This window comes from Apium graveolens, chromosome 5 (assembly GCF_009905375.1).
Source record: "Apium graveolens cultivar Ventura chromosome 5, ASM990537v1, whole genome shotgun sequence".
Classification (NCBI taxonomy): Eukaryota; Viridiplantae; Streptophyta; class Magnoliopsida; order Apiales; family Apiaceae; genus Apium; species Apium graveolens.
The window spans coordinates 41,476,321-41,503,104 of NC_133651.1; the positions used below are offsets into that span (position 1 = coordinate 41,476,321).

Below are 26,784 nucleotides of genomic sequence, written 5' to 3' on the forward strand. Positions count from 1 at the left end.
TCAACCCAGATTTTTAAACAAAGCCCAGCCCCTTTAATTACAAAACCCAATTTCTATTAAAACTATTTAATCCTGGCCGTTCATCACTAACCCTAGTGAATCACAGCCGTTCATCCCATAAAATATATAAACGATACACGTGTGTACAGTGCACGTTCTTAGTTTGGCTCTTAACCCTGATCTCTAAACTCTCTCTCTCTCTCTCTCTCTCTCCTCTTTTCTTCTCTCCGCCTCTTTCGAAGAACCCTAGAGTGATTTCTTCGTTTTTCTCTTCGATTCTCGATGAAATTCATCAGATATTATACTTATACTTCATTATTCGTAGTTAGGAACATACGATTAATGTATAATCGTGATTGGGTTGGTAAAATCAAATCGATTTTTGGTGATAAAAATCGACGATTTTCATATAAATCAAACGAGAATCATCAAATCAGATATTAAACTGATTAATTAATATATATATATATGTATCCACAGTTTTGGTTGATAAACTCTGTGAAACCCTAACGTTTCTCTTAGTTTCACAATAGGAGAAGACCAAATCGATTTAAAATCGATTTGGAGAAGAAGATACAAAGATGCATGCGGCTTGAATCGACGGATTGGATGTTGACTCAGTCCGCGACTGAGTCAACCAGGTAAGACCTATGAGTTAGGCCAGACTCTAGGCTCAGGTGATTTCATTTGTATAGTTTTAGTATCATTCGAGTGAATTTATGGTGAAGGGAACTTGACTTGAGTTGAATCGAACTTTATCTGATTAATTTTTATATTTGTGAGATGAATGTTTTGTGATATTTATTTAAAGAAGATGAAATTTGATTATACTCTATGGCTGATCGAGTTATAAGTATGAAGTTCGGATTATTGTTGTAGAGGTTGTTATCTGTTGGATTTGTGATTGTTGAATTCATAAGTATCTGTTAAGTTAATCTGGTGAAATTATGATTATCTGTTGGATTTATGTTAATCTGGTGGATTTATGATATTCTATTGGATAAATATTTATCTAGTAGAGTTGTGATTAACTTTGAATGTGTGATTATCTGTTGGTTTGAAGTTAATCTGGTGAAATTATGATTATCTGTTAGATTAATGTTTATCTGGTAGACTTGGGATTAACTTTGAATTTGTGATTGTCTGTTGGTTTGAAGATTACCTGGTAGCTGTGTTATTCAGTCAAGAAAGTTGGTTGATTAATCTGGATAATATTTCAATAATTGCTTAAAATGATCACTTAGTTAAGTTAAGAACAATCTTTATCAGTCTTTGAAGTTTAAATGAAATATAAATATAAGTGTAAAATGTAAACTTGTTGAGTTAATCTGTTTGACTGAAGTTAAAAGCTGTGAATCTGTATGCTTCGAAATATTTGTGAAATTGTTTCAAATAAGGTCTATTTGCTTGATAAATTATGAAGTTCTGGTATAAAATAACAGATTGTTTATTGATGCTTTTTTAAGTCCAGGAAAGTCAGTATCCTAGTTGTTTTGACTCTAAGTTCCTTGATAACTCAGTGTACTTCATAAATTCTTATTTACCTATTGGTGAAGTTTCCTAGGTATAAATCCTGTTAAATTGAGTCTTTAACACCACTGTTCGTATTTATAATCTGATTATCCTTGCAGAGCTATAAATATATATGATTATGATCTGTATGTTATTAAAAGCATATTATTATCTAAGTTGTTAACTGAACTAATAAACAATACTATTCAATAGTACTTCAACTATGATATGTCTTGGTTAATAAATCACAGTTTTGTTTTAACAAGTTCTCTGCTAGCACTTTCCTTCAAAAAGAAATCAAACTCTTGTGTTCATTATCTGTCAAGAACAATGTATAATCAAGAATAACCTTAACACAGGTCTATTCTTTCTTTAGTAATAAAATCTGTGTAAACTGAACCCTGAATATGCTATCACTTATTTTCCTGGGTTACTTGGTTGAACTGAATTCTTACATGTTAACTGTAATTGTCTTTGATATTATCTTGGTTGTTTAACATTAGTCTGTTCAAATTATACCATATTGATCTAAGATTACTGAGATATTAAGTTTGTATAAGTGTGTGTCCAAATATATTTGCAAGCTGTTCTGTTTGCTGTCTTAAGCTGAATACATTGAATCTGGATAAGAAATGTCTTGTTGACTGCAATCCCTACTTGTCTATTTGAACTATATACTATTTTGTGCATCTTTTATTTGCTTGTAGAGTTACAAGTAATCAGATGAGGTATTATCAAGAACTGGTTTGTGTAATCTCAGATTAACAAAAATAAATAATACACTCACACACCAGGCCTCACAGTAAGACCTGGCAGGGGAGCCTTGAGCATCCCTGTATCTGGATCACTGCTGTGATTAATGGCCACTTAGAACAATTAAGTGACTTTTTATAACTTACTGCATTTAAAATGTTATATCTGATATAAATGATCTGAGTATTGTATTGCCTTGAATGCTTGATAAATTAAATGAAAACTGATTGTGTATGCCTTGTTATGTGTTTAATGTGCATGATATTCCTTTGGTTGCATCACATTAATAACATAGTTTCTTGAGAAATAAATGTAACAGATTTTATTTGCATTAAAAATCAGTTCTTCTTTCAAACTCACTTCACACATAGCTTATCCTTAAATGCTTCTACACTAAAAGTACAGTTCCTGTGTAATAGAGTAAGCTAGGATATCAACTTTATGTCACACAGTTTCCAAAACTTGTACTTATGTACAATGCTGTTTTCTAAAGTAGACACAAAGACAAAGAATTAATACATTCTTTATTCTCTACTGTAATAGTTTATGAATCTGTGTATATGTGATGCATTACATCATTCATTCATATGCATCATCCTAGTGTCTATTCATAAAGAACTTGGACTTTTATGTAACACAGCCATGCATGCATTAAATGTTTTTCACTGTTCATGAACAGTAAACAATTTCTAAAAAATCTTAATTTTAAAAAAAAAATGTGTTAAATGGTTTTATATATGCATATCTTGTATGCTGCATTCACATACACACACACACTAGTTGCATAAACTCCACTTCACTTGCAATATGAACCCAAATGCTAACCCTCTTTACCCTAAACCAAGACCACTGATTGAAAACCCATATCTTCTTGAAGATATGAGGAAAAATCAGTTTCATCACCACAAAACCTCTGCTTTAAAAACTGTTCAAACCTCACAACCTAAACACTATCACAACAGATACTTCCCTCCAAGACAATTCAGAAAGGGATACAAGAACCATACCATCCCTTTCTATCAAAGCAGAAAATATCAAAACCCTAAATCCCCTAATCCTAGACCTCCTAAACCTTTGCAAGCCAAAGTTTACATCAGAAAGGCCAATCTAAGACAAAATCCAAACACTTCTATGAACACACCAAAGCCCCCTCCACCAAAACTGTCAAACCTTTCAAACTCCAAAAAGTTTCTTGAACTTATCAAAAATGTCCAACCTGGCACTTATGTTGATGTGAAGGGTGAAATAGAGTTCATAATTAGAAGGGCTAGGTGGGATGGTCTCATGTATAACTTAGGTAAGCACTACTGCACACACCTCATGAGAGAGTTCTATTGTAACATGAATGTCATAAAAGGGGTAGATGGCATATTGCATTTCACTACATCAGTCAACAAAAAGGTCATTTACCTTTGCATTTGTGTGAGTTGCCTTGTGAAGATATCTTCTCTCTTTTTTTTTAACAAATCTGAATTTGAACTAATGCTTGGCACTTTTTGTAAATCTAACATTCCTGATGGTTTAGGTGATGTTAACTGTGGTATTCATTTCAAACACTTCATTGACACTTTTCAACATATTGCTCTAATCATTAGGGAAAATGTTAAGCCAAAACCAAATCAAAGTAAGTACTTTGATTTTTTTGATATGAAAATCATGTATCTTTTATGCACAAACAAAATCCATTTCAGCATATCTTATGTTATTCTTCTAAACATGATCAATGCACATCTTGTAGATTATATGCCTTATGGTATGCTAATTTCATCTTTCTTTGCCCTTTGCAATATTAACATGCCTGAAGCATTTTCTAATCTTGCTGATTCTAAAATCACTAATGAACAGATTAGGCCACAAGTGCCCTTGGTGCACTGTGAGACTCAAGAGGCAACTCCCACAGTTATTCCTCAATTTATTAGAGAGGAAGATGTGTTTCTGTCTAAGTTTGAGTCTGTCAAAACCATGTTTGATGAACTAAAACTTGAACTTAAGAGGGTTAAGGAAGAAAATAATGAGATTAAAGAAAAAGTAGGAGCACTAGAGAGTCTCACTGCCTCTTGCAAACATATGATTGCATATTTAGAGCATTTGGCTGCATCTACTCTAGGAACTCCTTGCATGAATGATCATGACATTGTCTCTTCCTTTCAATCCCTATGCATGATAACACTACTATGATTCATGAGTTAGAAGAGGTTAATATGGGTGCTAACGGTCAACCGATTGATAATTTGCTCGATTTGGTTCATATCTCCGATGCTGCTGGAAATGTGATTGGTTAACTTACCTAATTCTACTATGTGATGAAGTCTGCTCTGTGATGTTGTGCTGGTACTTGCTGTTATGTACCTATTTTGCTATTATCTGATGTATTTGTAACTTATCAGACTTTTTGTTGGTTGTTGTTTGTAATCTTGAATTGTTTAACTTTGTTTGGATTTGATGGAGTGTATGCACTCCTTAGGCTTTGTAATCTCTTAACATAGGTGCAGAACTTTGTTCTATTTAATCAGTGAACCACACTGATTGATATATACACTTTTGTTCTATGTAATATACTCTGCATTCTGTTACTTCTGGTGTTGCATACTCCATCATTATTATACTACAAGTTTCCTCTTAAACATACTAACCATTTTATACAGGATCAAAGTCAAATCTGACTTTAAACATTTCTATGTTTTCTGGTATAAAAATATAAGTTTGTGAAATCTGCTTCTCGTGCAGGATTTAAGATCTGATATATAATCACTTGTATTCAAACAATGAACCACATTAATTAAAAAGCACAGTTCTGTTATTGCAGATACCCCAGTACTTTATTCTGATACAGCTAACAGTTATGTAAATTGTTGGCAATTGCTTTCTATGTCAAACTAATTTGCAGGAAATATACATCTCTGAGAATCTACCAATATGTAGAATTTGACAAAGTCCAGTATAATGCATTCCAGGAAAGCTCATGTTAAAGGTATAAAAGGTGATAAGAACATTATCCTTTATATATTTTATCTATACTATTCACACTACTCAATGCAAAAACCATCCCAGTTACCATGCTAAAGCTATGTGCACCTTGTTCTCAATTTCATTATTAGCCTGAAGTGTTAAGTATAGTCTCTGGTTAGTCAATCAGTCATACTAGATTGTATTAGTTGGTCAGCTTTGTAAAATTTATGCTTAGCTACTATTGTTAAATTGGATCCATTCAAGACAGAATTGTAGTTTGTATTAGACCTTGTTAAATGTAATGTCATCAACTAGTCTGTATTAGATCTCAAACTGTATAAACTGTTACTTAGACCTAGTAATAGACAAAGATTGTATTAGTATTAGATTTTGTACCAAAAGACTAGATTGTATTAGTGACAGTTCTTGTAATTTGTGATTGCAGAATTATGTATTCTAGATTGTAAAATACTAAGGCCTCGTTCTTATGCATCAAGATATACTCCAGAATGAAAAAGAATAAAATTGGCTTAGTACAAGTTGTTTAAAGTTACTTGCAATCTGTCAAAATGAAATGAACTTGCTAAATCTTAATTAACTGATCTTTAAATATAAGTTCAAACAGGCGGCTAAATCACACGATCATGAAAATATTCTTATAAAAATTATTTTGACTACAATCTTTGGTAATCAAATTGAAAAGGGATCAACTACTAATATTGGTTATTGAACATTACATCCTATCTCTTAAATCAAACCATGCATGCTTAAAACAGTCCTTCTATTTTTGATTTGCTAAACTAACTATATCTCAACAGTATTACATCAATTGTTTTCTTTCAATACATATAAAAACAGATCAACAATATCTTGCATCTAATTCCCACTTGATCAAAACACATGTACTTGACTAGATCTATGATCAAATTACCATGCTTACCTAGTCAATACTTTTAGATACAACTCTTCCTCATAAATATACACTCTTTTTGGCATATACCAAACAAAAGAGGAATAGAAATTGTGATCAATTTGAACAAGTATAAGAGATTTGGACCCCTAATTTCCAATTTTTAGAAAATTGCTATATTTTTGATATACAAGGATCTATCGGTACTTCTATTATTGTATGATACATCTAACAAAGTATTTTGCAGGATCTCAAGAAGGAGATTTAATCTCTAAATTCATAAATGCTTTATGTGCAAAATATTTTTTCAAAAATTCATGCATACACCAAGGGGAAGCACACACTATTAATTTTATGTTTGTTTGGCAAATACCAAAAATGGGAAGATTGAAAGGATATCTTCGATATATTATTTATTTTGATATTTGTACGATTAAACATGAAATTAAGAACACGTAGATCCTCTCCATTAGGACATGAATTTAATTGATCCAAATCAGTCAAAAAGTCAAACTAGCAAAATTATGTCTTTTAAACAGATAAAAGAGATATTCCATTTTTGCAAAATATCAAAACTATATCTTTATGGAATATATCTCTAAGGCAATATGATCAAAGAAGAAACATCAAGATATGATATTTCTTAGATCTGTGTTGCAACATGAATATAGCAACAAGCTCGAATAAGAATATTGCAGAAATATTGTTTAGAAGTCTCGTGTTATATCAAAAATATTCAACTCTTCACTCCAAAATATATCTCTATATATATTAAAAGAGTTTTATTCAAAAATTATTAATATTCAAGGTTGGAATATTAATATCCGGTTCTGCAACTCATTTATGAATACTTACAGTAATTTTCTCTCGTTTCGTAAAATCAGCATTTCTCGGAGAAAATTGTTCAAAAATACTCAAACACATTTTATATCATCCAAATATATTTTATATATTAGGAAATATATTTTAAGTATTTATACAAGTCAAAACTTTGGTCAAAAGATCCATCTCCTTTATTTCAAGACCAACGATATTTTTATTCGGAAGAAAGGCTGACAGAACAGTTTCATTTTTAGATAAAATACTTCCACATGTTATAATGATTTGAAATTTGGTATGGATCATTTAAATGGTATTTTCTAAGTATGGTAAAAATTTCGTAGCATTCAGAGAATTTTTGTCCGGGCACAAAAATCGAGGCAGTTTGTCCCACAGTTGACCACGTTTGACCTAGTTACCATTGACTAAAGTTGACCAAAACTTGCAGTACATCATTTAATAATATTTAGGTAATTATCATATTTTTTATGATATTTATTTAAGAGTTTTTGGAGTGGTCATAATTAATGGTGCTTAATCCTTAATTAAAGTAATTAAAGAATGATTAAAAGAAAAGGAAAATATATATTTAATATATATATATATATATATATATATATATATATATATAGGAAAATAATCAGGAGCCAATGTGGGTTGGGGGGGACAGCCAGCCAACCCACAGCAATGAAACATTGCGGGGAAAGCAATGTTTCAATGCGGGTCTTGCCTTCCGCAATGAAATATTGTGGGATGTTTCCATGCACAGGAAACATTGCGCATTCCGCAATGTTTCATTTTTGGTTAGGCTCCCAGTTTTTAATGTCCAAACTGCCCATCTCTTTAGCTTATTCTAATATTTAACTTATTTATATAAGTATAAAAATAATATTAATGTTCAACAATAATTAATTTTTTAAAATATTTTAACATTAAATATAAGTAGTAGTAATATATTAAAATATTATCAATTTTAATAATAAATTTATCAATTTAATTTTTTCGGTACTTTTTCTTTAAATTATCGTATGAATAATTTTAGTTTAAAAAATATTATTATTAATTTTATACTTTTTAGTGAATTGAGTTATTTTAGTTTAAAAAATTTATCAACAGTCAAACTTATTTTTTGTGCAAAACTTATTTTTGTGCCAATATTAATAAGAATTTTAAAATTCACAAAATTAAATTTGGCACAAAAAAAAATTGCTGAAAACATTTCATTTGACTGTTGAAATTGCCGCAATGAAACATTGCGACAGTTGAATTGACTGGTCAATAGAGCAGAAGCTTGACCGACACGCCGCAATGTTTCATTGCGGCAGAAGCTTGTGAATTTTAAAATTCAGATTTTCACCTATAAATAGTCCTGCCTCATCTCATTTTTTTTCAACATTCTCTTCTCTATTTTTATTCTACATTTTCTCTTCAACATTATCTTCTCTAATTTCCGAAAAATGGTTTTCTACTATGATTATGACAATAATAAGGTAATTATCGATGGTGTAGCTTATGACGGGCCCGAAGGAGACGAAGACATGACAATAGCTCTCCGCCGTATTCAAATGGCGCTTGAGCGCAAGAAAAAAAAAGAAAATGAAGCTAAAGCGAAGGCGGAAAAGTCGAAGAAAAAGAAAGACGACGATAAGGGTGATAAAGGCGGTTCTTCCAACACCGTTAAAGTTTGATCATTCTCGTCGACATAAAATGTTATTATGTATTTTTTTTGAAAAAATATTTGAATGTACTCCATTTATGTTTGAATGAAATAAATTATTTAATGTTTTATTTTTCTTGTACTTGTCCAATTTATTTTATCAAGTTTAAATTTTAATAAACAAATATAATGCTAAAATTTGAAAATGTGAAAAACTAAAAAAATGAAAATTTATCGAATTTTCGTTATCTATAAAAAATATAAAAATGGACACTTTACCTGGATTCTTTCGAAATAGAAAAGGACACGCATGCTTCTAATTTCTCATGTCCACTAATAATCTCTCAATATCTAATTCTTTGTTTAGATAGTTGCATGAGATAATTGATCCGACGTTGATATTATTATTAAGTTACTCTTATAAACATTTATATTTTCAAAATAACATTTAACATATTAAATGAAATATAATAAGTCTAGAAACTATTTTTTATAATTATTTTTGATTAATTTTCTAATTTTAAAGAAAATAACAAAAATAAACAACCCAACCGCAATGTTTCATTGCGGTGGACACTTCCCCCCACAATGAAACATTGCTGGGGTACGTTGTAAAGTTTTTTTAAACTGCAAATATTTACAGTTGTTGGCTTGGGGGTTTGTACAGTGCCGCAATGTTTCATTGCGGCCATCGCAATGAAACATTGCGGCCGTGCATTTAATGCACACACCTACCTTAAAATGTCTGTATTTTTGAAACATTGCTGTTTTTACTGCTTCTTAACATTCTGCTCAAATTTATTCTTCTGAAAAAAAGGTTAGTATTCAATATCCATGGCTTCTTATTTATTTGATTATTCAAGTTCATCTAGTGATCATAACGATTTTAATTATGTTACCCCCCACACAAAAAAGAGGGTTTATCATAAAATCTTTAATGATGATGCAGTAATAGATGTTGATAGTATTGAAGATAAAGTTAATGATCCGGGGAAGCGAAAAACGCATAGTGATGATGATGTTGGTTTCGGTTGGAAGAATCACGATGTTCACGGTGATTCCGATGATAGTAATGATTCTTTTAATGGCGATGATGATGATAAAATTAATGATGAAAATTTTATTGAAAATATGAATGATGTAGTTCCTTGTGTTGGTATGATGTTTGATTCGTTGGATGAAGCGGAAAGTTTTTATCGAGGTTATGATCGAAGTATAGGGTTCGAGATAATTATTCGAAGTAGTCATAAGCATTCAAGAAATGGTGGTATATCGTCACGTTTGTATATATGTCGAAAGGGTGGAAGATTGGGCCCAAAACCCTTGGAAGTTGAAGATAGGGCTAAAGGGAAACGACCTCGAGATGTTATTCCTCGAACTTGTTGTCGTGCTCGTATGTGTGTTGCTCACAAAGTAAGCTCAAACAAATGGAAAGTAACCAAGGTCAACCTAGAGCACAATCATGCTATGGTTACATCGGATAAGGTAAATTTCATGCAAAGATCACGCAACATAGATCCGTTTACCCGATCTTTGATTGAGTTATTCAACAAATCGGGTATCGAGACCCCGAAAGTGATGAATTTACTTAGTGAGACATGTGGTGGTATTGAAAAAATTGGTTTTTCCGCTCAAGACGTACGAAATGTAATACGTGACATTCGAAGACGGGTTTTTGATTCCGGTGATGCGGAGTGTGGATTGGTTTTGTTACGAGACTTGCAAAAACAAAGTGATGGAAATTTTTTCTACCGAGTGGATGTGGATGAGGAGAATCGGGTTAGGGGTTTGGTGTGGGTTGATCCTCGTTCGCTTAACGCGTACAAGAATTTTGGAGATGTGGTGACTTTCGACTCGACATATCGGACTAATAGGTATGACATGCCTTTTATTCCAATTACGGGAGTGAATCACCACTACCAAAATATTTTGTTTGGATTTGCACTTATAAGGGACGAGAAAGAGACTACTTATAGATGGGTTTTGAAGACTTGGTTGGAAGCGGTCGATAACAAGCCACCTATTACCATTATTACGGATCAAGACATCGCTTTAAGTAATGCCATTTCTGAGGTTATGCCTAACACCAACCATACATATTGTACGTGGCATATTAGTAGCAAGTTTTCCGAGAAACTATCTACTCTGTATACTCAATACTCAGAGTTCAAGACGGATTTTAATGCATATATCTACAAGTCATTGTCACCAACGGAATTTGAAGGTAGGTGGGAGGACTTGAAAGAGAAATATGATCTTGAAAATCACAATTGGCTAAATGATATGTATGCAATTAGACGACAATGAGTTTTTGCTTTCACGAAATAACATTTTGCCGCCGGTATGACTACCACCTCAAGGAGCGAGTCTATGAATTCATTTTTTGATGAGTATGTGAAAGCGTCGACCGGTTTGAAAGAATTCATTGAGAATTCACAAAAAGCTTTGGACTCACAATATTTACGGGAGGTTCAAGCCGATTTTGACACCGAGTACAAGGAAAGGAGACTATTCTCTAACTCGTCAATGGAGATACATGCCTCCAAGATATACACAAAAGAGATGTTTAAGCGATTTCAAAAAGAGCTTCAAAAAAGTCAATCTTTTGTTGTGAAAAGCATGAAAGGTTGTGGAGATTATCTTTCAAAGATGTATTTGGTAGAAAAGTCCACATTGCCGGAGTTTAATATAAGGAATTTTTTCTTGAAGGTTTTCATCGACGGGAGTTATTCTTGTACATGTAAAAAATTTGAACATTCCGGGATGATTTGTAGACACATGATCCGTTACCTTAACAAGAAACAAAAGACGATGATACCACCAGATCTTGTAACAATGAGGTGGACAATAAACGGAAACAAAGTTGCGGGACCTCTACCGTGTACGCCTCGGATGCTTGGTAATGTTGTAGAATCTCAAACGGCAAGATATAGTGGATTGTGTAAAGCTTTCCAAGGTTTGTCCGTTGTTGGTAGTTGCTCCGTTCCGCGGTATAATTACTTGATGAGCGTGATCAAGAGAGAAAAGAGTATGTGATTAAGTCTTTTCCGGGAGAAAAGAGAGAGAAAAAAATAAATGAGGACTATGAAAGTGATGAAGAAGATGATCCGTTATTAGATCCCCCAAGGTCACAAACAAAAGGACGTCCAAAAGCGGGTAGATTCAAAAGTGGTATCGAGACGTCAAGTTCAAATAAACAATTTTGAAAGTGCATTTTTTGTGGGGCGAGGGAAGAAGGCCATGATAGAAGAAATTGTCCCTCGAGATTATTAGGAAAAAAAGGAAAAAATTGATTGTAATTTCTTATCATGTACTTTGAAATATTAATGAATTTTAATTAAATATTTTCAATGTTGTTAATGTTAGTACTTGTTGCCAATATTAATAATCCCAAAAAAAGAAGTGACTCCTAAAAAAAATTGAAAAAAAGTTATTTTTGAAGATTTTTTTTTCCAAAATTGGGCAGAAAGTTTTCTGTAAAACAGAAAAAGTATTATATAAAAAATAAATCATTTGCAAGTGCAATGACCAATCTGCAAATTTATGCAAAACCCAGATTACCCCCGCAATGAAACAATGCTGTATCTGCAATGAAACATTGCGGCATCCGCAATGAAACATTGCGGGCCTAAACTGGGCTTTGCCGAATTTTGCATATTGGTCATCGAATAAAATCGCACTCAAACTCAAACTCATTGTATAATCGTGTGTGTGTTGGTGTAATCGTGTGTATAAGTGTGTGCATAGCTATAAATCGTTTGTATACCTGATGAACAAGAAGATCAGTTGAGTGGTTGTGATTAAAATTGTCTCAAATCGCTTCAATGTCGCTGATGGTCGTGTTTGAGTGTCTATTTTTGAGTTTCTGCGTGTATATGCGAGTATCTGTGCCTGAGTTTCTGTGTTTGTGTGTAAGGTAAAACGACTACCGCAATGAAACATTGCGGGGACGCAATGAAACATTGCGGGGACGCAATGAAACATTGCGGAGGTATAATATTTGTGTTTATTTGACATTATTAATGTTTAACATTATTAATATTTTCAAATATTCAAATATTTTCATTTATTATTAAAAATATTGAATAATTAAAATATTAAAATATCAAAAATATTTTCCTTTATTATTTTAATATATATTATTAAATATTTAAATATATTAAATTCATTTTAATGTTTCAATACTTTTAAAATATTGAATATTAAATATTAAATATAATATTTAATATTATTATAAAATATTTTATAATATTTTTTAAATATTATATTTTTAATCAGAAATATTAAGAATAATATCTTATTAAATTAATATTTATGTAGTCAAAAAAGCATTGATAAATGAATTAACATAGGAAAAGGGTAAAAAGGGGAATGGAGTATGTGGGCCACTCCTCGCAATGAAATATAGCGGCAATAGCGGATCCTAGCCATTCGTTTTTTACTTCAATGGTCCTGATTTGTTGGTTGGATAGGGTCCCTATCCAACTATGGCTGTGGATAGGGACCCATATATATATATATATCAGCTGAGATTTGAATGAATACTAGTTTGTGCTTCCTTCCCACTTGCAAAGAAACACAACATACTTGCCATGTCATCAATCCATGTGATACACTCCATCCGCCATTCATTCCTTCTTAAATCTTCACCATTCATTCCACCCAACTTCTCCTATAAATAAACCCCCACCTGTTAGGTCCCGAATTATCGTAGAAGGGGGGCTTGAATACGATAATAACTAAATTAAAAATTCTTTCGAATCTTTAGCGGATAAAATATTTAGTGCTCGGTTAGTGGTTTCGTGTTCTTGAGAGGGATAGTGCTTGGAACGATAAAAATGAGGAACACAAGATATTCGGGGATATATATATATATTCATATATAAATCCTCGAGGGTGTTGCTACACTCTGGTAAATAAATTAAACGGCAACAATCTACGAACAACAGAGTTCCTGGCTTTTACAAAGATTTACAAATCAAATCCTATACAATATTCTAACTTTTGTTTGTACTATGATTTAATTACCGGGTAACGATTATAATGCCCCTATGAATATACAAGAATTAAATCGGGCATTATAACTTTACTCCGGTGAGAAGTTAAACGGATAAACAAATAGCTTGAGTTTCTCTGTAAATCAATGCTGCCATTTCACTTCTCTTTTTGGGAGAGAAGATGAACATAAAATATTTCAGAATGAATGGCTTATTTTTTTTCTGCTGCAATTTTGTAGACTTTATCAATAAATTGTGTGGCTGAGAATTAGAGCTTCTGTGGCGACAAGACTTCTTTTCTTTTCTGTGGCGACAAGGGGGAACACAGGGGATAGCCTTGTAACCACAGGTACATGCACTTAGAATATATAAACCAAAATTCATAACCTGTGTGGCGACACATGGGGGCTCTCTGTTTCCTGTGGCGACAGGTTTAAGTACATGTACATGTACTTAAACAAAACAAAAACTAACTCAAACCAACATGTACAATGATGTACACGTTTGGTTCCTTTTATTTGTTTTTCTTTTTCAATTCTTTTGCTTTTTGTTTTCTTTTTTGTTTTATTTTTCCTTTTTGTTTTTCTTTTCTTTTATTTTGTTTTTCTCTTTTTGTTTTTCTTTTTAAGTTTAAATTGTAATTAAATTAATTTATAAAATAAACTTAAATATAACTTATATAAATAAACTAATTTAGATTTATAAAATAAACTTATTTAAAGTTTATAAGATAAATTATTTTAAGTTTATTAAATAAATTATATTAAAGTCCATTAAATAATTTATTTAATTTAACAATTAAAATTTGAACTTCGCCAATCCCTTGAGCTGTATACCCCGCGCACCTCTTCTCGTACTTTAACATATAAACGTTCAATCCAAGTATGTTCCTCAACTTAACAATTCTTTTATAAATAATACCCAGATTCCTTTCACGAGCTGTTTACGCCTAATGCAACTGGTCTGGTTCACAGACGACTAACCCCGATTCAGGTCTTCGTATTATGGCCTTGATTAAATTGTTAAACTTGCCTCAACTTTATTGCTTCAGACACTGACTGTCAACAAATAATTGTACTCTCACTGAATCCTTTCTGGTACTTTAGACAACGTCTTCATTAACCTCTGTCTATACCCTGTCTTCAATTCTTCAGATTCCTATGCTTCGAACACTGTCTATCTTAAATCAATGCCAATACACTGAAATCTTCCGGTAGCACTTTTATACTAAATCTTCATCATTTCTGAAATCCTGAAAGTCTTTAACCTTTGTTCTTCACTGAGGCATGATCATATTAATGAACTTCTTTCAGTGACCTGTAGACAGACTTCAGGCCTTTCCCTAATCTTCTGATTCTTTGTATTTGCCTTGTCTTCATTCTTCCTGATTTCTTGTGTAGACGTGGTATTATTAACCTGTCCTATTCTAGTGTTGTTATCGTGTTGAGTTATCACGTAACTGTTCATACAACTACACAGTCTCACCAACAATCTCCCCATATTTGATTGTTAAACTTAACAAACAAATTAAATAGAGAGGATAACTCACCTAACAACTAGAAAAAGTAATGTACCAGGACTTGTAAATAATGCTACTGATTTTCTGGATCAAATACTGCATTTCCAGATTTCTTGAGTAACTGAATGAAAGATGCTTGTCCCTCTAGCACTGAACTGATCTTCAAGTAGTTTCATCTTTATTTCCTTGGTTCTTCGAATCTCTGCTAGATAACACTTCTCAGTCTTGAAGTAATCATCAGCAGCTTCTTTTATACAACCACATTTCCTGTTGAGAAGCGCATATCTCTCTTGCTTCTCCTCTATGAGAATCAACTGCTTAAAGGAGATAACCTTCGCCTACCACATCTCCCGTACAATAGGATCCGCAGATAAGAACTTATGGTATTCCCCTTATTGCAAAACAGCTTCTCCCCTTATGAAGAATAGTGATGAACCAAACCACTTCTTCTGATCACTAGGAAATCACCTTTGTGTTTACCACCTCTCCCGTACAATAGGATCCGTAGTTACAAACAACAATGGTGTGGTGTAATGTACATGTGCTTTACCTTTTTCTTCCTCCCTGCTATTTCTCCCCCTTAGTTGATGAATCCTCCAAACTATTACTTAAGCTTTTATCTCCACTTTAGAGAAGGAATGTATGTTGTTGTCTGAAGGAGTTCCCATATTTCACTTGGTTGGAAAAGAAACAACAAGTCAGAGTCTGATCAATCGTGTCCCGTTAAATGCTGTAAGTATGACTTCACTATTGATCATCCTGTTAACCAATCTTCCCAACTCCTTATACCTCCCAACTATGAGATCACCAAGTGTTACCAATTGTGAGCTCCCAAAGGTCCTGAAGTATTCTAATCTAATCTGTAAATGTTAGGTCCCTAAGAGTTAGGTTCCAATCATAAACAGATTCGAGACCCGAAGTATCAAGAACCATGTTTAGGGATAGGGAAGGGGATATGGTGTTTCTGTCTTTCTTCCTCACTGTGAGTGTGTGATTCTGTTTCGAGTACCTCACAAGTATTTCACTCTTCTCTCCACTCGTGTTTACACTCATTCTCACAAGTGTATCACTCCTCTCATAGCTCCAAAATCCAGCTGTACCTGCAAGGAAAATCACCTTAGCCATCCTTATGGAGGTCACAGGTGGTGCAATAGGAGTTCGCAAATCCCCATCCTTGTTAGACTCGTCAGATGAATCTGAGTCATAATCTACAAGTTGCTAGTTTCCCTTTTAGGGTTCCAGATTTGAACTCTGGGAAGGTAAACAGTGATCCAAAGAATTTAACATAAAGATCAAAGTTCCCTTCTAATGTCTGTGAAGACATTTCCTTGTGACTCATCAGGTAATATCTGAATCATTATCAACAAGTTGCCGATCTGCACCTATGTCAGATCCACTATCCGCAGATGCATCCAGGTTTATTAGTCCTGGGGAGGTAGACACTGACCACTGAAATATGGCTATTGGATCAGTATCCTCTCCTAACACCTATAAAGGCAATTGGTCCATTAAAGAACCTTGAACAATCGAATCTGACCTTAAAATGGTCGAAACTCTTGTTTCCGTCAACTTATCCTTTATGTGTGTAACATTTCCTTGTGCATCAAGAATTGTTTATGTTTGAGGTGGTGACACTACATCGGATGCCTTGGCCGACAGACGAATTTCAATAGACGCACCCTATTGAGAGGATGAATCTAGTAACTGTTTTGTGCCTTTTCAGCCATTACATCTTTTTGAGAAGATGTATGGGGGCTAGCAGTTGTCTCGATTTAAATACTACTCGGCTTTATAGGAGACAGAGTTGCTGGGTTGACTTCAGAACCTTCCTTATGTGGTGCACTAAGGCACTTTCTCCCTCACGCTCATTCATACTTCATTTTAGGGGTAAGAGAGTGTTGGTTGGTTTTGTTTATGTGTTTGTCTTTATAGTCTGGGATAAAAGTTGTGGGTTTTCAACCTCATGACTATCAAATAAAAGAATGCCATTGGAGGCTGCACCTGCATCACAGAACATATGGCAATATAGAGATAAAATGCACTTAAGATCTTTAATGAATGAAAATTATGCATTTAATCTTTGAGAGAAATGATGTACAATAGTGATTTCAAAAGATTTTAATGAAATAAGCAATCACCAATGTAGAAAGAAGTTTGATTTTTCTCTTAAAATTGTTCGAGTGCACTAGTCTGTTTTTATGCCTGAAAAGATAAATGATTTGATAAGACACAGACTAATGACCTAGCAGTATTAAGAAGAGAAAAAAGGATTTTGTCTTTCAATTTGAATGATTTTTTGTAAAAGTATTGGCCACTTAGGGTAAAGTCTAAGCAATTCTCATTCATATCAAAAGCTCCATAATCTATCTTTATAAGATTATAATCAACAAAATTGTTTATTGATAATTAACCTTAATAAGAATGACTATGCTGCTAATTTCAAATTGTAGTGTATCTGTCAGATATAACAACTCATATAAATCCACTAGAACTTAAAATCTCATAATTATCTGCAACAAAATATTAACAATATATCATTGTCTGATACTTGTCAAGAACTTAGATACTAATAATTATGTTGCATCCTATTTTAAATATTAAAATAAGATATCAATGAATTAAATACCAATTATCTATCAAAAAGACATTAGCATTCAATTTCATATATCATACAATTGTTAACTCCTAACAACTGTAATATCTGAAACAATATTGGTTCGATAAATAAAGCAACATTAACCAATATTGTCTTGTTTGCAATCTTAGAAAAATATTCTAAGTTCCATATACTTTGACCCATTGAGTATTGCATCTATTATCAAAGTGTTTAGGAATTTGCAAATAAGTATAAAAATTATTCTAGGTGAACAACATAAGGTTACTTCTAATAAAGCAAAATCTTCATTGACCATAGGTGTACTTCAAGAGATATTATTACACTTTTTTTATTAGTATAAGTGACTAAAGATAAGCATTGATTACTTAGAGGAGTTCTAAGTAATGTCACAAATACTAATACTTCACAATTAGTTCATAGTTAAACTCTTAACTAAATATCATTAACTGATATAATTCAAGAATTAGCATTCAACTAATCATGCTACAATCATGATTCTAATTTCAGTGAATTCTAGAGATATAAGCATTGCTAAATTCACTAAAACAAAAATCTCATAATTAACTTATAACACATAAGTTACAATCAATATACTAGATATCAATTGTTGACAGTTTTAGTTATAATCAATCATGCTGCTTATTTATTTTAAGTTAGTTTGAATTATGGAGCAAATAAAATCATTGAATTGCTTCAATTTCCATAATCCAAACTACCTAAAATAAATAATAAATAAATAAATACTAAATATCTATGAGTTAGATACTAGCACTTAAATATTTTCATAACTATCCTTGAATAATCACCGATAGGATATTTGACTTATATACATGGAAATCACTCTCTGGATAATTAGTAACTTTAGAAATACTTTCTAAGCATATAAAATATTGAGAGTTTTATACACATAACTTAGAAAATACTTCAACTTTCAATATCAGTGATTTTAGAAATAAGCATTGATTACTTAGAACAAAAATTCTAAATAATATCACTAATACTAAAAGTATCATAATTATTCATACATGATACAAATAACTATGCTGCATATTATTTTAATACAATTCAAATTATGAGACTGATATGGAATTGAATTTTCTACAGTCATAATTTAAATCAATTAAAATAAAATTCAAACTTAATGCTATAATACTTAACTACCACAAATGTATATGACACTGTAATCATGATAATCAAGATAGTAGCACTAAGTACGAGGTACTGGATTACTAATAAATTCACAAGTCCTTTAAATATTGAAGATTTAATACTTGTGAACTTATATTAAGAATTCCTTACAGATGGGATTTCCAACTAATATGCAATGAATGATATCCCACACTTACAAACCATTCTTGAAAAATTAACTTTATCAAGTGATTTAATAAATGTTTCTGTCAGTAACTCTTTAACTAAAAGACATGCTCTCGAATTAAATGATACCTGGTGTGAAGGTGCCTTGTCATAGAGTGTTCACAGAGTTGTTGGATTTGAGGTTATTTCTCATCATAACAAGAAATCAATCTTCTTCCACGAAGTTGACAGCTTCCTGAGATGCTTCTCCTGTCACTTGAGTTGACAGCTTCAGAGATGCTTTTCCTGTCTTTCTTACAACCTACATAATCCGTATCTATATAGCCAAACATGTTAAGCATAATATCTTTAGGGTACTTTACTCCAAGAGTTGGTAGTCCCTTAAGATATCTAATAATCTTGTTAATAGTTATACAATTGGATTCTCTAGGATCCACTTGGAACCTTGCACATTGGCATCTTGAGAACATTACATGTTGTCTATTAGCATTTGAGTAAAAGAGTGAGCTCATCATACCTCTATAGCTTGTCATTATACCTGAGTTGCACTGATCAAGCTTTAGTGGTTTCTGTTGGTAAGTACTCTTGGCATGTTCAGAATCTTCCAAATTTTGCATCTTCAAAAGATCCTTAACTTACTTGTATTGCCATCATCCTTTTGGTTTACTTGTGATCCTAAAAGAATTGTTCTTTTGGCTTGCTTGAGCTCCTAAAAGAATTATTCTAATGACCTGCTTGAAGTAATTCCAAAAAGAATTGTAACCTTTCCAACATGCTCCTCCATACCTACTCTGCAATTACTTAGCAAATAATCTTGCACAAGTTTTTGTTAGTAGACCAACATATAACATTATCATTATATCAGAGCACATATATAACATTATGTTTGTGCCTAGTGATAAGAGAGTTATTAATATGACGACTCTACTAGTTCATATTAAACTGTAACTTCAGTTAGAGTGCCATACCATGTCCTTTATGATTGCTTGAGTAGTATACTAGTTCATACCAACCTGAAGTGAGCTTGTGAAGAAGTGATATACAGAGTCCAATTGATCTGCTATTGCAAAGTCCATGAACTGTTTTGCATTGACTTCCTCTTTTGACTCACCAACCAGGAGTGCACTTGTACACATCTACTAGAGTCCAATTTCAAGTGTAATGTGCATCGGGTGCCTGATATGTCATAATATCCTCAAGTCTCGTCACTGGTGCTTTCTGTTAGATACTGCTTCCTGATAATAACCTAGCATCCAGTTTGGCCTTATCCCTCGTAACAATGCCATTGTCATCTAGTTTGACTTCTGGTTATCCTTGTACCAATTACAATACTGTTAGTTGGTTTGGATACCAGCTTCCCTACAATCTGCTTGCTGACTGATTGTGTTGATCTTGTTTTGCAATCACCCAATCAATCCGGATCTATCAGAGTTCTGTAACTTTCTTAATTTCTTCTTCAGATAGAAAACTAGAGAAATAATCATTCGCACTCAGTAGCCCTGCTTATCATTACTCCACCACTTGGATCACTTAGAACTAGACTCTGAGAATAATATTGACATCAAATCCTTTGTCTCAGCAAATATGTTCTTTAGTGTCCTCTGATTTTCAATGTGGTGTTGTGTCTGACTATTTGATCCTTCTATTGCTCCCCCTAAGCTGTTGCTGGGATTTCCTGAAAATCCTTACCCTTGCTGAATGGCTTCATTGAAGAAATGAGTTGTGTTATACATTGCCATTTCACTGTTTGGATATGAATCATCAATACCATTAATTTCTCCTGTAACAGCTTGGAGCATTGGAGTTGTTAAAATATGCATTTAGACTTTCAATCACCTTCTATTGATCAACCACAAATGCCCTGTAGGTTGTAAACTCCACTGAGTAGCCATGGAAAATATTCTAACTGTAGAACATTCTCTCTAAACACTTTGAAGTTATCCAGTGTTTGCTTCTGTTGGCCATTAACTCATTAGTGGTCTTCATGTATACATCCTGATCAAAGCTTGATCTAACTTGTTGCAAACTATATTGACTGCTTCAGCCCTTTGGTATTTAGAAAGTCTTGATTAGCTTGATATTTTCCTTGTAGCTTTAATCAAGTTCCGGTTCTTCCTTTGTACCACTCCATTATGACACAGAGCTTCCAGTGCTGAATATGTCTCAAATATTCTTGATGTTACAGATATTAATTAGAATTGATTCTTGAATTCAGAACCATTATCTGACCACAAGATCATTTCTTTTACAGTTGCTTCCAGCTTGATCTTCTTTGATGTGATCAATCACCATATGTGATGACTTGTTTTGAGAACGCACGAACAACAACTTTGTTTAATAAGAGTAGTCAACCATCATCACTAAGGTATATCTTTGCTTTGTTGTGATGTTGTCTTTGACTTCTCTTTCTGATATGCCTCACATTTATCATCTTCTGAATTCTAGATGAGGCAGTCCTCTCACTAACCCATTTTCACAAAAGAGTCCTTGTGTTAATGTTCAAGGGTGAGAGCTTCTAACTTATTCTTAATCAGAGCAAGCTTCTCAATCTTCCTGCTTCAGATGAGACACTAATCCTTCATTGAATTGACATTTTTTTCCTTTGATGCATAACTGTCTGATAAGAGGATTTGTGCCTTGATTCTTCAGCAAGGAAGTTGCTTCAATTGTTATTAGTGACACCAATGATTAGTTGTTATCAGTGATACCAATTGTTCAATTCATGATGACATCCCTTAATCTGTATTGCTTGTCCCATAATGAAAGCCTTTACTGTCATCTCCAAAGATTACTGACGGAATAGCTTTTGTTGATCACATTTGATTGTGAGGCTCTTTCTTTGATCATATGCCTTGAGTATGAATTACCAAGAATACATATGAATCAATTGACCTGTTATATCCTGCACTCACAAATGGATTAACAGTTCTTGGTACCCAATTTATCAGTTTGGGTCCAGATGGATTAGAGATTTTATTATAAACATAGATACCAACAACTGCAACCTTATCATGCTAATTATTACCTTTGACTGACCATTTTCTCCATTTTAATACCCTTGACAGATTTGTCTCTAGGCTAGGGGAAAATGGTTCCAACCTTACATAAGGAGGACTAGCAGTCTTTGCCCTATTGTAATTCTAAACATGTTTTTTCTATAATTAATGTAACTACTAAGATATGCATACATGGCATAGAAATAAACAAGCATTGAAATAGGAGTACATGGCATACATTCAGAAACATTACGCATAAGAATTAAGCAAGACATGCATGATATGAAACAAACAGAATTAACAATAAATCACTAATTCTATCTAGTCCAATCATGTTGATGTATCTCATCTAGCTATCTCAATCCAATTGTAAACTAATACATCTTAACAAACAATTCAGATCAAATGAATAAATCAGAATGTAATAGGATACAGAGAGTAAGCATACACAAAGGTCTTATATGCTGGAAAAATATATACCTCACTAAAGCAATTAATCATATTCAACAAATATTCAACCACATATTTAAGATCATCTAAAGTAGCATGCACAGGTTAAACATCAATCCTAGTTACCAAAAAAATAATCTAGTGAACTGATTCAACATTATCTATGTGTGATGCTCTCATGCTTGTGCGAGTGTTAAACATTTAAACACTAAGATCTTTATCATGCATTGAATATTGAGAACAACATATTGCAGTGGTTCAAGAAATTGAAACCTGAGATATGTGAGTTGGACCATCTTCAGAGATTGCTATGAAAGCAAGATATTCATGATTCTCGTCATCTGATCCATCCCAACTCTTTCCCGTGCACTATAAGTTTTGACTAGCTGCTTCCCTAAGAAAATATTCCACCTCTGTCACAGCTCTTCAACTGAATCCCTACTCATCCTTGTTTGTCAAGCTTCTATTTCTGTTGTAGCAAAATCCTGATAGTTACTTGACACATATATCTTGTCAAAACTGTAGTTATCAAATCTTGTTTATGTCCCATTCTCAGTCTTGTAATCACCCCTTGAACTGAATCTGCAAGAATCTCTGCTTCAGAATAGATAGGCTTGATCCTTAGATATAGCTTTTCTATTCCTTGTGAATCTGATACGATCAAACTTCCCTGACAAGCGAAACACTGCCCTGACGTCCAGTCCCTCAAGTACTTCTACCCGAGCTTCTTCTGATTCAGCTATCAGTAACTCTTACATTCTGTCCTGAGGTTCCAAACTTAATGCATGTAACTGAGATGTTTGTTTGTCCCCACTATTCTCTCTGACCTCCACAATTCCTATTCTTTCTGACCTCCACAACTCCTGTTCTCTCTGAACTCCACAACTCCTGCCTGTATGATTTTATTGATTCCTGGATAAATATAGCATTGGTACAAACCACTGTGTGACTGTATAATCTGGAATCATAGAGTTGTCTTAAAATCTTTGAGAAAAAGTGTACCCGTAGAAATTTCATTCATTCCCTGCGCCTGAAAACCTAGTGGTATCCTTTGAAGTAAGCCTTTGAGGAAGATCCACAATTTTCGTCTGTAGGTCTTGAAATCAGTTCTATTGGAGTAAGAAAACCATTATCTATAATTTTCGTCTGAATAACACATGGTCTTCGTTTTCTTCAAAAGATTAAAATCCACTTTAAAAGCCCGGAGGAATTCCGAGTCTACCAATTCTAGAGTACCCTTAATTTAATATTTAAGAAAAATTAAATTTCTAGTATTTTTAATTTTCTTAGAAAATAAATTATTCAAAAATAAATATTTACATAAAATTTAATTTTCAAGAATTTTGAATTTTCTTAAAAATTAAATAAAATGTAAATTATTATTTAAGAAAAATTTAAATTTAAGAATTTTAAATTTTATGAAAAAATAAATAAATCATAAATAATCAATTAATGGGGTTACAAAAGACATTTTTCTCTTGACTACAGGTTAACATGAGGTGTACATAATTACCTTGGACAAATAACAGAAGAATCATATGAGGCGACTATACTGGACAATACAAATCGCGACAGAGAATTCTTATTATTTTTTATTCTATGGCATTCAACCCCTGCAAATGTCTGTCGCGACACAGATAAATTGTACAAGACAGTTTGGTCCGCGCGTGAACTGCACATATTCTGCCGCGCGTGTTTGTCCCCGTTTCAGTTTATTCGCGCGTAACTTGCAATTCCGCCTGGCTTCCTTGTTTTTTATCTCCAGCGCGTGTGCGTCAACCATTCCTGCGCGTTAACTGTACCTGATGCACCCGCGTGAAGTATACTTTGTGCAGAGTTGTACCGATGATCCGAGTTTTCTGCAGGCGCGTGACTTACGCGCGTGTTCCTACAATTCTTGTTTTGCCAATTCAACTAAGAGTAAAGTGCACTTTATGTACTTACATTTTGGGTGTCAGACCACTTGCAATACTAACTTTCACTATCTCTCACTTGAAATACTGCAGTAATAATTTTTTTACAGTTTGCGTGATTCCGTTAACTTCCACTAACTCCGTCTCTTTTTGCAGGGGTATGATTGTCATATCCTTATTACAACGGCTACATCAGTTATATATACACGCCTTTTACCCCAATTACATGTATATACCGAATTCTAAACCCTAATTAGAAAGTGAGCATCACAATGGCCTACTCCAATGTTGCTGCTGGTGAAGACTTGCTCGATGTTATGTGTGATTGTTACCGAATGAGTGTTGTGAAGACTCGTTGGTTTGGAGTAAATGCAGGCAGGAGGTTCAGAGAATGTGGAGATGATAATTGCGGGTATCACAAGTGGATCGACCCACCACTTAGTGCTCGAGCAGTAGCGGTGATTGAAGAGCTACAACAAAGAAATGTTGATGCGATCGACAAGCTCAGGCGGAGGATGGATCGAATGGTTGCAAGGCACCAAGCTCAGTTGGATAAGCTGAAGAGGAAGGAAGAATTTACAGTCATTGCAATGTTTGTCCTTTTCTCTCTCATAATGAACATGGTGCTGCAGTCATTGGGACAAGTTAGTGTGGACGAGGAAGGTTACGACTCAATCGACGAGTAGAGGGGTAGACCTATGTTTAGTTTGCTTAAGTGTTTTAGTTTGATTTTCTATGCAATCAGTTTGTTTTGTACTATGATCATTGTTATTGTGAACAAATCTAAGTGAAAGAATGTAGTGGTGGTTGTGTTTCCTGAAAAATCTTGTGTATTGTTCATTTCATTTCACTAGCCATATACCAGTATGAGCAATAAGAAGTCACTACAGTAATGGTATACAAAATCAAATGCATAAGTAATCAAGTGCCTTGACATAACCATTGTCTTGTGTCATTACATGATGTAATGTCAACTGTCTTAACACATACAATTACATCCAAAAGTAAGGCATAAATAGTCATCAGATTACATCCAAAAGTAAGGCATAAATAGTCCAAGAGCATAAAAAACCACAGACAAACTTTCATAGTAAAGAAGTCATGACAAATCTAAATCTTCCAAACTGGATTGTCCTTAAGTTTGGACTGCATTTCTCTTCTCTTGGCCTGAATATTTTCATAGGTAGTGGTTGTGACATTGTTCCTGGTGCTCACTGTCTTGGGCTGAATTCTAAGAGGAGTGTTTGTTGACTTTTGTTGACATTTCTTTGTCTTGAATACACCACCTTGGGTACCCTCACAGGATCCACCACCAACTTCTGGAATTGATTTGGACTGCATTGGATCTTGCACAGGAGGAACATTTGTTTGTGTTTCAGGTGCCTTCTTCTTTGGGGTGTACTTCTGCCTTACTCTCATTATCTTTCTTGGTGATGTCCTTCTTCCTTGCACCTCATGAACTGATATGTCAGTCTGAGTCACATTTCTAGCTTCATGAGGAATAAGATTCTGCACAGGAGGAATATCAGTTTGTCCAGTTGTGGGTGCCTCGGGTGCCTTCTTCTTGGGGATGTACTTCTTCCTTGTCTTAACTGTCTTTTCACATCCATTTGCAATGTCTGAAGCCTAACACACATGGATAAACAGTCATTAGCACTTGTGTTTACCAAATTATTGACAAAAAGGTTTGGTATTTACCTTTGCGGGACAGGTTCTTGTATTATGTCCATACTCAGTGCAATAGGTGCACTTGACAGTTGTATTTTGCCTTTTCAACCTAGTTGCATCAACACCAACCACATCATTTTTCTTGCTCCTTTTCTTTTTAGGCCTACCTGTTTGAGGCTTGACCTCTGGTGGAAGAGGTTTAGGATATGGGGTCTCTATCCATTCCTCTTCACCACAGATAGGCTCAACAATATATTTGTAGCATTCCAAGAAGAGGTCTTTAGTAAAACATTGATGAATAAATGGTTCATAACCTTTTTTACTCCATGCTATGCATGCACAAGCATGGTAGCATGGGATACCTGATAATTCCCATTTCTTGCAAGCACATTTATGTGCCTCCAAGTCAACCACCATCTCATAACCTCCAGCTGTCATGGTGACCAAGTATCTTGCACCACCACTCCATAAAACATGACATCCTTTGCTTTGGTCAATTGCCCTATATACAAATAGTTATTTTTCAGGTATAAGTCACTTAAAAACATACACAGAGAATACTATAATTAGGATAAAAGTACTTACTTATTCAGCCTCCTCATAGCATTAGGACATATGGGGTTCAGAGCATAGCTGTTTTGTATTTTGTCCCTCCTTTGTTGTATCCTCCTCATCACATCTTTGTGAATTGCTTTCAACATTGATATTAT

At 33.6% G+C, this 26,784-nt stretch overlaps 1 protein-coding gene across 1 annotated transcript; it reads left to right on the top strand.

Annotated features, from left to right (window-relative positions):
• Positions 1-9,434: 9,434 nt before the first annotated feature.
• On the top strand, positions 9,435-10,907 carry LOC141660001 (protein FAR1-RELATED SEQUENCE 5-like). The gene has a single exon (XM_074466956.1). The coding sequence runs from the start codon at positions 9,435-9,437 to the stop codon at positions 10,905-10,907; it is 1,473 nt and encodes a 490-aa protein (XP_074323057.1).
• The last annotated feature ends 15,877 nt before the right edge of the window (positions 10,908-26,784 follow it).

Coding starts and splice junctions, on each gene's coding strand:
- LOC141660001 (XM_074466956.1), top strand. CDS start 9,435: ATGGCTTCTTATTTATTTGATTATTCAAGTTCATCTAGTGATCATAAC.